The 13,225-nt window shown below is 49.6% G+C and overlaps 1 protein-coding gene across 1 annotated transcript; it reads left to right on the plus strand.

Moving 5' to 3' along the window:
- Positions 1-365: 365 nt before the first annotated feature.
- Positions 366-13,218, plus strand: LOC119258457 (RNA polymerase II-associated protein 1-like; the record flags this gene model as incomplete). The annotated part of the gene is given in 14 exon segments (XM_037526778.1): positions 366-408; positions 3,750-3,830; positions 5,118-5,374; positions 5,932-6,080; positions 6,370-6,459; positions 6,914-7,034; positions 7,788-8,009; positions 8,864-9,043; positions 9,905-10,020; positions 11,207-11,243; positions 11,246-11,304; positions 12,139-12,240; positions 12,441-12,608; positions 13,121-13,218. Coding segments are annotated over 12 exon segments (1,523 nt in total), but the record flags the coding sequence as incomplete, so codon positions are not given.
- Between the last annotated feature and the right edge of the window lie 7 nt (positions 13,219-13,225).

Genomic DNA, 13,225 nt, shown 5'->3' on the forward strand with positions numbered 1-13,225 from the left:
TTTTCTTTCTCTAAACAAACCTGCCTCTACTCGCTTGCCGGCCTGAGCGTCTGCGAAGTTCCTGCTGCGGCTTCGTGAGACACCCACCGCGGGGGTCTATGGCCTCAGCGCTGCCCTGCAGCCTGGGCTCCTTCCCGGCTGGGAGACTAGGCCTGAACACCTACACCTCTGGTATCACAAGGATATGTGCTCCGAGTGTCAGCTTGGCGTTAGATGCTGGGGAAGAGCTTCGCAGACGGCGCACCTTCCCCTCGCGGGCCCCAGACGCGGAGCCGGCCAGACCCAGGTGGGCGGGGCCACGCGCGGCGGGGGCGGGGCCGGACTGCGGGGCGGAAGCTGGAACCTGGAGGCGGCGGAAGGACCGCCCCTGCGGGGCAAGATGGCGGCGCCCAGGCGGGCCTAGCGCAAGTAAGTGGCCGGGCTGAAGGGGTAAAGTTCGGGGAACTCCGGCGGAAGGGCCAGGGGCAGGGTATCTAGGCGGGTTGGCGGAGCCTGTCTGAGAGACTCGTTTGAACAGGAACGGCCGTAGCCTCTTCGATGCGGAGATCCCGAGCACGGCCCTCTGCTGCTTCAGAGGCTGAGACTGGGCGATTTCGATCCGCAGACGCGGTGGTCTGGGGCCGCCCGCTGCCGCGGAGCCCTGGGTGCAGCTGCCGGACCCAACGTGGGGCGGGTCCTGGCACTAACGGATGGCCTGCAGAGTGGGGGCCCCAGAGATTCCTCAGCTACCCGAGAAAACAGTGGGGTCCTTTGTTAGCGCTACTTTGCCTCGAGTTTACTCTCTAGGCACGGAGATCGTCCTGTTGAGTTCAAAATATCATGTCTTTTAGCACGGATTGATTCTGAACAAATCTGCTGTGGTGTTTATGGGGGAAATACATTGGTGACTTTACTTACGACTGAATAGTTGCTGTCATTTACTGAGGTTTATTTATGTGATTGCCAGGCACTGCGGTATGTTCTGTGCATGCCTGGACCGGGATCATCATCTGGAGGATTAAAGTCCAGTTCTCACACAGTTCTTCTTATATAGGACTTGTTGTTCACATTTTACAGTTGTGGAAGCTGGACTCGGCGTAACTTAAATAAATTACCCAAATTAGCTCTGCAATTAATACGTCGAGGAACGGGTGTTTGATTTCTGGCCTATTTCACTCTTATTCCTTTTGCAAAGCACATTATAGCCTACGAAGTAGGCCGGATTAGGTGTCTTGAACTCATGGATAAGTAAAATTATTTCTATTTGTTTTGATTTTTTTCAAAGATTTATTTATTAATGCATACAAGAACTGGGGTACAGGCCAGAGGTGTGGGGGGTGAGAGGATCCACCAGAGACAGAGTGGGGAGCAGAACAGGCAGAGTGACCAAAGTACACTGCTGAGGGGAGCAGCAGATGAGTCAGGAGAGTTCTGCTGCGCCATGTGGGTAGCTCCCTGACTGGGGATCCAACTTGTGCTGCAGTGGCTGCGGACATCTTCAAAGGTTGTGTCTTAACCCCTTGTGCCACCAGGGAGGTCCCATGTTCTGCTTTTAAATGTATATGTGGGGGGCCTCCCCGGTGGCGCAGCGGTTGAGCGCTGGGTTGCGAAGCTGCCCGCGGCCTCTGTGGCGCGGTTCGATCCCCGCTGCTTCCCGGCCACCGCGGAGGATCCCACATGGCGCACAGACCTCTCCTGCCGCCCGCTGCTCCCCTCAGCAGTGTATTTCGGTCCTTCTGCCTGCTCTGCTCCCCGCTCTGGCTCTGGTGAATTCTCTCACCCTCCCGCGCTTCTGACTGTACCCAGTGCATGTATAAACAAAACAAACAAACAAAATAAATAAATAAAACATGCCTCTATAAAAAAAAAATAAAAAGATTTAATAAAAAAAAAAAAGAAGTTTAAAAAAAAAAAAATAATAAATAAATGTATATGTGGGGTTACCATATCCCTTCATCCAAATTTGAGTGCATCATTTAACAAAAGGAAGACTTACAATTTGGGGCAATGCCATTTCAGCTACAAACCTTTGGAACTCCTATGTTTACAGGGGGAAAATTATATAAAGAGATCATGAAGTAAGAAATTACAGACCCAGGGCCTCCCCGGTGGCGCAGCGGTTGAGCGCTGGGTTGTGAAGCTGCCCGCGGCCTCTGCGGCGCCGGTTCGATCCCCGGCTGCTCCCCGGCCACCCGAGGAGGGTCCCACATGGCGCGCAGACCTCTCCTGCCGCCCGCTGCTCCCCTCAGCAGTGTACTTCGGTCCTTCTGCCTGCTCTTCTCCCCGCTCTGGCTCTGGTGAATTCTCTCACCCTCCCGCGCTTCTGACTGTACCCAGTGCATGTAAAAACAAAACAAACAAACAAATAAAATAAATAAATAAAACATGCCTCTATTAAAAAAAAAAAAAAAAAAAAAATTACAGACCCAGCATTTTGGCTTGGTCTTTGTCTAGCTAGGGATGGCGTCTCACCTCCATTTCTTTGTATTTCCAACCCCTTGTATTATTTTGTCCAGATTAAACTCTGAAAGAAAAAAAATTTGGTAGTGTTCTTAAATCAGATCCTCATGTTTTTGTTTTACCATTTCTACCACTTTTAACCCTCCCCTTTCCACGGTATGTTAGGTGATGTTTCCAAATACTGCCTAGTATTAGATCTGATCTACTTAAGTCTGGATGAAAAAAGACTAAGGAAATGTATTGCTCAGAACTTTCTTTATTCCTGCCTATCCAACCTGTCTCCCCTGCATCGCAGCCCTCTTTCCGCTTTAGGACACCAGTCAACTTCATTGAATTCTCCCAGTGCCATGTTTCTTCCTGCTTCCACTTTTGCTCAGCTGTTTTTTTCTCTAATGGTCTTCTGTCTTATCCTTGAAGGTCTGATTCAGTGGTTTTCAACTGGGGCTGATTTTCTTCCCTTGAGGGGACATTGGCAATATCTGGAGATATTTTTGCTTGTCACAGTTTGGGGAGGAAGTGTGCTAATGGCATCTGTAGGCTAAAAACCTGGCTAAACTTTTTATAGTGCACATGCCAGCCTCCTATAACAAAGAATTATCTGATCCCAAAGGTCAGTAGAGCTAAAACTGAGAAACCCTATTTTAATTCAAATCTTTGTTCTTTAGGAGAGTCTTCATAGGTCGCCCCAATCTCCCTGCCTCCATCTCTCAATTACAGACTTCTAGGATACTTAAACACACTAGTTAGTTGTAGGCTTAGGGCATAGTGGTTAAGAACATGGGCTGACGTCCTATCATTTACTTACTGAAATCTTTTTTTTTTTTACTATTTTTATTCCTTTTCTTTCTTTTTTTAAAAAATAATTTATTTATTTATACAAGCACTGGGTACAGTCAGACGCGCGGGAGGGTGAGAGAATTCAGAGCCAGAGCAGGGAGCAGAACAGACAGACTGATGAAGTACACTGCTGAGGGGAGCAGGGGGCAGCAGGAGAGGTCTGCGCGCCATGTGGGACCCTTGCCGGCGGCCGGGGATCGAACCAGCGCTGCAGAGGCTGCGGGCAGCTTTGCAGCCCAGCGCTCAACCGCTGAGCCACCGGGGAGGCCTACTTACTGAAATCTTGGGCAAATTATTCAACTTCTCAGCACCCCCTTTCTTCAACCTAAACTATAAATAATAATAGTAACCTATGATATAGCTGTTGCATAGATTAAATGAATTACTTGGAGAAAGTATTAGCACATATTAAATGGTCAATATATTTACTGTTTTAATAATAACAATAACAAATATTTTTATTTCGCTTCTAGCTCAGGGATCCCACCCAAACTAGCCACAAAATTTGCAGACATGTTTTATTTGGCCAACCCAAGATTGTTTTTCTAATTAAGGTATGATTCATATACCATCAAACTCACCACTTGAAAGAATACAGTTCTGTGGTTTTTAAAATATTCGCAAGGTTGTAACCAACATGACTGTTTAACTCAAGAACATTTTCATATCCGTAAAGGAAACTGTACCATTTAGCACTCACTTCCCTTCTCTCCTGTTCTCCTAGTCCCTAACACCCACCAATCTATTTTCTGTCTCTCTGGATTTACCCATTTTGGACATTTCATGTAAATGGAATTGTAATAGGAGGCCCTTTGTGACTGACTTCTTTCATTTTGCTTAATGTTTTCAAGATTCATCCATGTATCAGCACTTCATTCCTTTTTTATTGATTATATGTTGTATATATACACTATGCTTTGTTTATTCTGTTACACTACACTTCGTTTATCTCTTACTTAGATTGCTTTTACTTTCTGACTATTATGGCTAATTCTGCTACAAACATTCATGTGCACTTTGGGGGGTGAACATGTTTTCATTTTTCTTGGGTTTATATCTAAGGAGTGAAATTGTTGGTGTGTATGGTAACTTCCATATTTGCTAGGCCATTTTACCTTCCCACCAGCAATGTAAAGGCAGCCAGTTTCTTCACATACTTGCCAACACTTGCTATTTTCCCTTTTTTTTTTTTTTTTAAGATTTATCTATTTATGCATACTAGAGCTGGGGTACAGGCCAGAGATGCAAGGGGTGAGAGGACGCACCAGAGACAGAGTGGGGAACAGAACAGGCAGACTGACTGACTGAAATACACTGCTGAGGGAAGCAGCGGGTGAGACAGGAGAGGTCCCACGCCATGTGGGCATCTCCCTGGTCAGCCGGGAATCGAACCAGCGCTGCAGAAGCTGTGGACAGCTTCACAGCGCTGTGCTCAACCCACTGCGCCACCAGGGAGGCCCCTATATATTGGTCTTTTATAGCCTAAGGTTTTTAATGATTTGAATACCTTTAGGCCAGGCATGTTCTTTCCAGTTTGATACAGAATCACCACTCCCTGTTTTGACACATTTATCTGCTTGGCCTCTGATAATATTTTCCTTAGGTCATTCATTGATGGTTGTCCCTGAGAGTTTTATCATTCACAGATTGTAAGCAATCTAAGTTGGCAGTAAATACTGTTACTAGGCTGGTGATATTAGGGAGGGTGGAAATAAGGAGGGGGTGGTAATAAGGTACAAATGAGTTGGAATGAACCCAAGAGAAAAAGAGTCTTTGCTGATGTACAATAAAGAGAGAATCAAGTGTTAGTTGCAGAGGGCCATCACCTTTATTGCTTTCAGGGGTGAAGGAGAGAATTCCCACACCAAAGCAGTGTTGGAAAGATTCACCAGGGGAGGCAGCCAACAACGTGTCAAGATGCTCTCTAGACCAAAGCCCGGGGAGTCTGAGGTGGATCTGCTGCACTTCCAGAGTCAGTTTCTTGCAGCTGGAGCAGCCCCAGCTGTACAATTGGTGAAGAAAGGAAGCCGGAGATGCGGCGATGTTAACCTGGCCCAGCGTCCACCGCAGGAGCATCGGGATGTGGTGATGCTGGACAGTGAGTGGCTGTGGGTGCAGCCAGACTGCGGGGAGAGGCAACATCCCTGGGGCTCCTTCCTCTCTCTTTCTTTTTTTTTTAAGATTTATTTATTTATGCATACAAGAGCTGGGGTACAGGCCACAGGTGTGGGGGTGAGAGGATTCACCAAAGACAGAGTGGGGAACAGAACAGGCAGATTGACCAAAGTACACTGCTGAGGGGAGCAGGAGAGGTCTGCTGCACCATGTGGGTAGCTCCCTGGCCGGGGATCAAACTTGTGCTACAGAGGTTGCAGACAGCTTCATAGGTTGTGTCTTAACCCCTTGCGCCACCAGGGAGGCCCTCCTTCCTCTTTCTGATGTGACTGGACTCTGCTTGTTATTTCAGACACTGCATAGCCCCATTTTACAGTTGAAGAAACTGAGGCTAAAAGAGGTTAAGTATCTTGCCTCAGGTGACATAGCTTGAAGTCAGGGCCCCACTACAGCTGCCTTTTGTTCTTTGACTTCCCCCTGGCCCTCAGTCTCTTCCTGGGAAGGTGTGAATATCCTCACAGCTAGTTTTTTTTCCCTTAGGTCTCCCAGATTTGCCTCCAGCTTTGGTTCCTGCTCCCCCAAAGAGAGCCAGACCCAGCCCCGGTCGACCTCTACCTGAACACGAGGACCCTGAAGAGAGGCTGAACAGGCATGATGAGCACATCACTGCTGTCCTGACCAAGATTATTGTGCGTCTCACCCTGGCTGAGTGGGATGAGGCATTCCGGGGCAGCGAGGATGTTGGGTGGGGGGGTGAGCCTGATGAAATCGTGGGTGACTCAGAAGGGTGGAACTTTGACCACTGCAGTAACATCGGGGGCTGATTTACAATTACTTTTCAAGGAGGGTCAGGCATGACTCCTTGAGCAAGTTTCTGAGGGTCAGGCATGACTCCTTGAGCAAGTTTCTGGTCCTGGAGAACTGGGCCCAGCCTGCGTCATCTCTATATTGTTACTACTTTGTGCTTTGTTGTTGCAGGAGCGAGATACAAGTTCAATGGCTGTAAATCTGCCTGTGGCCAGTGGTGTTGCTTTCCCTCCTGTATTCCATCGTGCACAGGGGAGACAGGTAGGCAGGTGGTAGATGGTGCTTAGGGGACACCCAGGTGAACCTCCTAGTATATCTTCCCAGGTAGACAATCTTAGTGATAAGCAGTTCTGTTGTTAAAGCAGCACCATGCTAAACACTTCATATGCATCACTTGGTTTAATTCTCCTAACAGCAACTATATAAGACAGCTGCCATCCTATTTTTCAGATGAGGAAACTAAGGGGTAAATAATTTGTTCAACACTATACATCTAATAGGTAGAAGAGCCAGAAACCTAGCCCAACTCTATCAGACTTCAACACCTGTGCACCTACCTGGCTTTGCTTTTCTGAGGACTAGGGTTGTGTCTCTGGATATTTAACAAAGTTCCTTCTTTTTTTTAATCTCTTTATTTTCAACCTTGCTAGAAACGGGTTGAAAAGAGAATGAGGCAATGAGCATCAGTCCGCTGCATTTTCTTTTTGCCCCACAGGGAAAGCCAGCAGCATCTGGTAAGAAGAGCATCTTTGCCCAGGAAATTGCCGCAAGGAGAGGGTCTGAAGCCAGGGTCCCTCCCGTTGGAGAAGACACATCCATGCTGGGCTCACCAGGAGGTGAGTCGGGGTTAAAGAGATGGCTTTTTTGTAAGGCATGATCATCGAGTCATCTTAGGATCTGTATCTTCCCTGCCTTAAATATGAAATGCACTTCTTCCATTGAAAGAGAAATCTGTCCCTCTACACCCACTCAGAGTATTGAGTATGAGAGGCTTAGGTCCACACCTGTGTCTGAGGTGCAGGGAGAAGGCAGGCTATTACTCTACCCTGGGAAAAACGAATGGGTGAAAGTGTCTGGCAGGGGCTGTAAAGATGTAGGCCAGGGTTGCTTTAATGATGCAAATTACTGAGAGAAGATCTGAGGGTGGGCCTCTAGAGACTGCCTAGACAGTCACAAGGAGAATCAAGTGTTACTGAGGGAAACTTTTCATACTAGTCCTGGGGTGGTAGAGAGGCTACCATCCCAACCCAATCCCAGTCTCCAAGGTTAACCGGTATTACAAAAGTATAATCTTCAAATGGTGGAGGGTAATAAAACTGAACCTGGTATCCCTGATGGTGCAAGGGGTTAAGATGCAGCGCTGTGAAGCTGTCCACAGCCACTGCAGCATGAGTTCGATCCCCAACGAGGGAGGTGACCCACATGGTGCAGCAGACTGCAGTGTATTTCAGTCAATCTGCCTGTTCTGCTCCCCACTCTGTCTCTGATGAATCCTCTCACACCTGCATCTCTGGCCTGTACCCCAGTTCTTGTATGCATAAATAAACATTAAAAAAAAAAAAAAAGCCCTGAACCTGCACTTCTTCCAGGCACTGTGACCTGTGAGGTACTCACACCTAGGGATCAGGACGGCCAGCTTCCTCAGGGCAGCCACCGCTTCGTGGGACCCCATCTGGTCACAGGAAAGGGACTCAGATGCCAGGAGGCTGAGCAGGAAGTCCAGACTATCCACGAAGAGAATGTCGCAAGACTGCAAGCCATGACTCCTGAGGAGATCCTGCAGGAACAGAGGCAGTTGCTGGCTCAGCTTGGTATGGGCACCTGGCTCTCCTGCTAACACAGGATAGGAGGGCTTCCGGTGTGTGCCAGCCATGGTGCCGGCTCCTGTAATGAAGGATTTCATTCTGCCCTCAGACTATTCCTGGGACGTAGGTAATACTAATGTCATTGCTCATATATGGAAAAGAAAAAAATCTGAGGCTCAAAACCTAACGAAATTCTCCCCCTGGCCACATAATTGGTAAGGAGCACAGCAATGAGATGCAAACCCACCTCTGTCTGGTCTCACAGCCCCTACTGTTCATCTCCACACTGTGTATACTGGAGCCTAGTGCAACAGACACTGTTGTAGCCATACTCCAGCACAGCCACGCTGTTCTCGGTAATAAGAGGATGCCACGTCTCCTTGCTTCTGTTCACCAAAACTGTAGCACCAACTGTCTTGTTCCAGGCTCTTGTGTCTAGCACCTGTAAAGAGCAGAGCATATATTGGATTTTTAGTCAATATTGGCGGCGAAAGAATTAGCAGAAAGTGAGCGAAATGATTCCCCTAAGTGTATTTCCCATGCCCTAGTCAGCATGTGTTTGCTTATTCCACAGCCACTTAGTTTGGACATCTGACTTGGAACCAAACACAGGGAGGGCATAGGCCTGAACCGGGGGGCTGTGAGGGGTGGAGGGAATGAGGACAAGCAGGTCCCAGTGAAAGGTAGGAGAAGACAAGTTCATAGAGGCCCCAGGAGAGCCCAAGAGGCTCAGGTCAAGCCTGGCATGTAGTTTGTCCTGGCCTTGGCACCCACAGGCAGGTGGTATTCAGCAGGCCCCGGTTTGTAGGGGGCTGAGGAGCATCTGCCTCCATAATTCTCCCCTCCATCCTCTTCACTAGATCCCAGCTTGGTTGCCTTCTTGAGATCTCATAGCCACCCCCAGGAGCAAGTAGGCGAGAAGGCCGTGGAGGAGCAGAGGTCAGAAGGATCCTCTGTGGAAGTCACTGAAAAGGAGCCCCTTGTGGCAACTTCTGCCAGTGAGCCCAAGAAGGAAGATGAGCTGGAGCCAGGAGCCCCAGGTTTGGAGGGTGGGAGGATCACCTTTCGGGGAATAAAAGGAGAAAAAAGCCCTTCTGCTAGGCCTGGCAAATAGGAAAAGAGAGAATCTTCTCTCTCCTTGGGCATGTAATGCTCACTATTGGCTTGAAATCAGTCTTCATTTGCTGATGCGTGTCTTCTTCCTGTGTGTGCATCCTGTTCTCTTGTCTGTTGCTGTTCCTTCTCCCCCTTCCCTGGTAAGAGGCAACACTGTGATAGCTGATTGGCCTCTGCCCCTTGCAGACCAGCTACTCCTGCCTTTGGGTAGCTGATCCAGCTCTGGCTCAGTCCAGCCTACCGTTCTTTCTGCCTCTGATCTCAGAGTTGGGGGACATGGCAGGTGGAGGGTGATTGGAGAGGTAGGGGCTGACGCACGTCTGATGAAAATGTCAGATCTGAAACAGAGAAGCCAGTGGGAGCAATTATTTCCAGGAACTAGATTTTATTAGTGATTAAAAAGGAAGAAATTGAATTATGAGAGCCAGGAATCTGCTGCCCCAGGATGAACTCCCAGCTAGCTGAGCAGGTGGGGATGAGGATTGCAGTGAGGAAGGAAGAAAAGATTGTGGGTCTGTTTTTGTATCTTATCCCTTCCTCGTTGCCCCTCCCCACTGCTCCTTTAGCGGGTGGGCAGCTATGTTTTCCCTGCTGTGCTGGTCCTCCCTTCCTCCTCTCTCTTCCTCACTTCCTCCTTCTCCCAACAAATCCTTGGTGTCAGTGGAGGCAGAAGCTACCAGACTGCTGGGCAGGGGTGGATGTGGCACTTTGGGGTAATGGATGGGCCCCCAGGGGAGCAGTGAGCTGCATCTCTTAGGAAATGCTACTTTGCTTCTGTCCCCCAGCTCTGACTCTGCCCGTGACCCCTCATAAAGAATGGCTGCACATGGACACTGTTGAGCTGGAGAAGCTCCACTGGACTCAGAACCTGCCCCCACTCCGGCGGCAGCAGACACAGGAGGTGAGGAGGGTCAAGCGGCTTACAGGTGGGCAGGCGGGGGGTGGCCTGTAGCTCTTGCACCCGGTACTCAGGCCCTCCTCTTCCCTCGAGCTTGAGAAGCCTCTCCCTTTGCACTCAGCCTCCTCTCCCATCGCCTTGCCTCGACTCAAGGGCCAGGAGAGTCAGGACCCAAGTCCTGGGAGGTGGAGGATTAAAGGTGGAGGATTAAAGGAGGATTAAAAGTGGTGCAGGGCCCAACACTAATGATAAAGGACTGATCACAAAAATCTGCAAAGAGCTGATGAGACTCAACAACAACAAAGAAAATAATCCAGTCAAAAAATGGGCAGAAGAGCTAAAAAGAAACTTCTCTGAAGAGGAAATGCAAATGGCCAACAGGCATATGAAAAAATGTTCAACATCACTTGTCATCAGGGAAATGCAAATCAAAACTACCATGAGATACCATCTTACACCAGTGAGAATGGCACAGATTAAAAAAACTAGCAACAACAAATGTTGGCGAGGGTGTGGAGAAAAAGGAACTCTCCTGCACTGTTGGTGGGAGTGCAAACTGGTCCAACCACTATGGAGAGCTGCGTGGAGATTTCTGGACCTACTAAACATAGAGCTTCCATATGATCCAGCAATTCCACTCCTAGGTATTTACCCAAAGGACACAGAAACATCCATTCCAAAGAGCACCTGCACCCCTATGTTTATAGCAGCACTGTTTACAATAGCTAAGCTTTGGAAACAACCCAAATGCCCAAAAATAGATGACTGGATCAAGAACATGTGGTCCATATACACCATGGACTATTACTCAGCATTCAAAAAAGATAAACACATGCCATTCGCAGCAACATGGATGGCGCTGGAAGGGATCATGCTCAGCGAAATAAGCCAAAAAGAAAAAGAAAAATACCGGATGGTCTCACTCATAGCAGGAATCTAGAAAACTTAAATAAGGGACCAGGAAAATGAATAACTATAAGAAAGTGAAAATCAAAATCAACAAAAAACTATGAACCAGAGACACTTTTTGGGGGGTGGGGGGCGGGAGGGGAGGGATTGGGGTCAGAATGGGGGGGTTGCAATTGTATGGGGAATATAAAAAAAATTATTATTTAAAATAAAAAAAAAAAAGTGGGTGCGGGGGAGTTGCTGCTGCCCCTCTCCATAGCCCTCTTTCTTCTCCCATTAGCGGATGCAGGCCCGATTCAGTCTTCAGGGAGAGCTGCTGGCCCCGATGTGGACCTGCCCACCCATCTGGGTCTGCATCACCATGGAGAGGAGGCGGAGGTGAGGCCTGGGCAACTCTGGCAAGTGCTTTGAACCACCGTGTGGAAAAGAACCTCTGGTCAGTTGCCATGGACCTCCTGTGCGCCCTGCTCTGGTTCATGGCCTTTCTGTCCATTCCTGATCGCCTAACTAAGCGGACTTGAACTCTTCTAGTAGTCCCCTTACATTCTAGTCAGTGGCAGGACTTACCCGTTCTGTGTCTGCCACCTCCCGTGATGTGTCCTCATTGTGAGCCATGCTTCCTCGCGACTGCTCCACCGCGTGGCCCGCTCTCTCCACTGTGCCATTCTGTCCCTCATGGGGCTGCCACCCCATTTCCTCGGGCCCAGCTTGGGCCATGCCTTGCCTCAGAAGTTTCCTGGCTCCCCTCTGCCTGCAGAATAAGGTCTTAGCTCCTTAGCCACACAAGATATCCCTTCCACAGCTTCTCCCTGCTGACCCTGCAGCTCCCGCCCTCCTGCTGTGCATGGACAGTCCTCTCCCCACGTGCACCTGTGCTCTGGGACCTCCAGAGCTCAGCTCTGAAACCTGCCCCAGGGGTGTGTTGGCCCTTTGCCCCCTGCCAGGCCATCGTAGCTCCCACCACCCCCGAGGCCAACCACATTTCTGCTCTCTTGCTCTCCAGTTGCAAATTAAATACCAGTGACTACACTCTTCCCAAGCAGCCTCATGCCACGGGTATTGAGTACACGCCTTTCTTTTTACCAGTTTGCAGGGCCATGGAGAGCAGAGGCAAGAATTAATCACTTATGCTTGACACACAGTGCTGGCACTTGGGGTGGGAGGGTGCTCCCCTCTGTCTTGGCTCTTTCTAACTTCTTGCCCCTGCCTCAGAGAGCAGGGTACTCCCTACAGGAGCTGTTTCACTTGACACGCAGCCAGGTGGCCCAGCAGAGAGCACTAGCGCTGCATGTGGTGGCCCAGGTCATCGACAGGGTGAGTGGACTGCAGGCCTGGGCCTGCCCCCTGCCTTAGATTCTCCCACCTCTGCCCTTCCACTCTGGCTGATGAGCCCATACATCAGCTGACTGTGGGTCAGACTGGGAGTGGGACCAACCCACAGTCATCGGTGGGCAAGGAAGGGTTTAGGACAAAGAGTATAATCTTCAGTTGGCTTTTATCCTCCTGTCCCCAAGGCCCAGGCTGGGGAGTTTGGGGACCGGCTAGTGGGCAGTGTTTTGCGCCTTCTTTTGGATGCTGGTTTCCTCTTCCTCCTGCGCTTCTCCCTGGATGACAGAGTGGATGGGGTCATCGCAGCTGCTGTCCGTGCTCTTCGGGCTCTGCTGGTCGCTCCTGGAGATGAGGTACAATGGGGATAGGAGTGGGGCTTTGAGACTTCAGGCTCCCTATGTCCTGCTGGCCATGCCCATGTTGCTGCAGCTTTGCCATGAAGAGCAGAAAATGGAATGGCAGCTTTACTCTCTTCAACCAAAGGCTCCGAAGCCCAGGAGCCTTTCCTTTTTTTTTTTTAAGATTTATTTATTTATGCATACAAGAGCTGGGGTACAGGCCAGAGGTGTGGGGGGGTGAGAGGATTTCCAGAGACAGTAGGGAGCAGAACAGGCAGATCTACTGAAACACACTGCTGAGGAGAGCAGCGGGAGACAGGAGAGGTCTGCTGCGCCATGTGGGTAGCTCCCTGGCCGGGGATGGGACTCAGGCGATAGCTTGATAGCACTGTGTCTTTCACCCCTGAGCCACCAGGAAGGCGCAGGAGCCTTGCCTTTCTCTCTGTGGGTGGCCTCCGCTCCCTACTCCTGGGCCCATTTCCTAGCCTGTCCTTCTCCTTCCCTCCCGATTCCCTTTCCATTGGCAGGAGCTCCTTGACAGCACCTTCTCCTGGTACCATGGAGCTCTGGTGTTCCCTCTGATGCCCAGTAAGGAGGACAAGGAAGATGAGGACGAGGACGAAGAGCCCACA

Source organism: Talpa occidentalis, unplaced genomic scaffold, assembly GCF_014898055.3.
Source record: "Talpa occidentalis isolate TD23 unplaced genomic scaffold, MPIMG_talOcc4v2.1 talOcc4.461, whole genome shotgun sequence".
Lineage (NCBI taxonomy): Eukaryota > Metazoa > Chordata > Mammalia > Eulipotyphla > Talpidae > Talpa > Talpa occidentalis.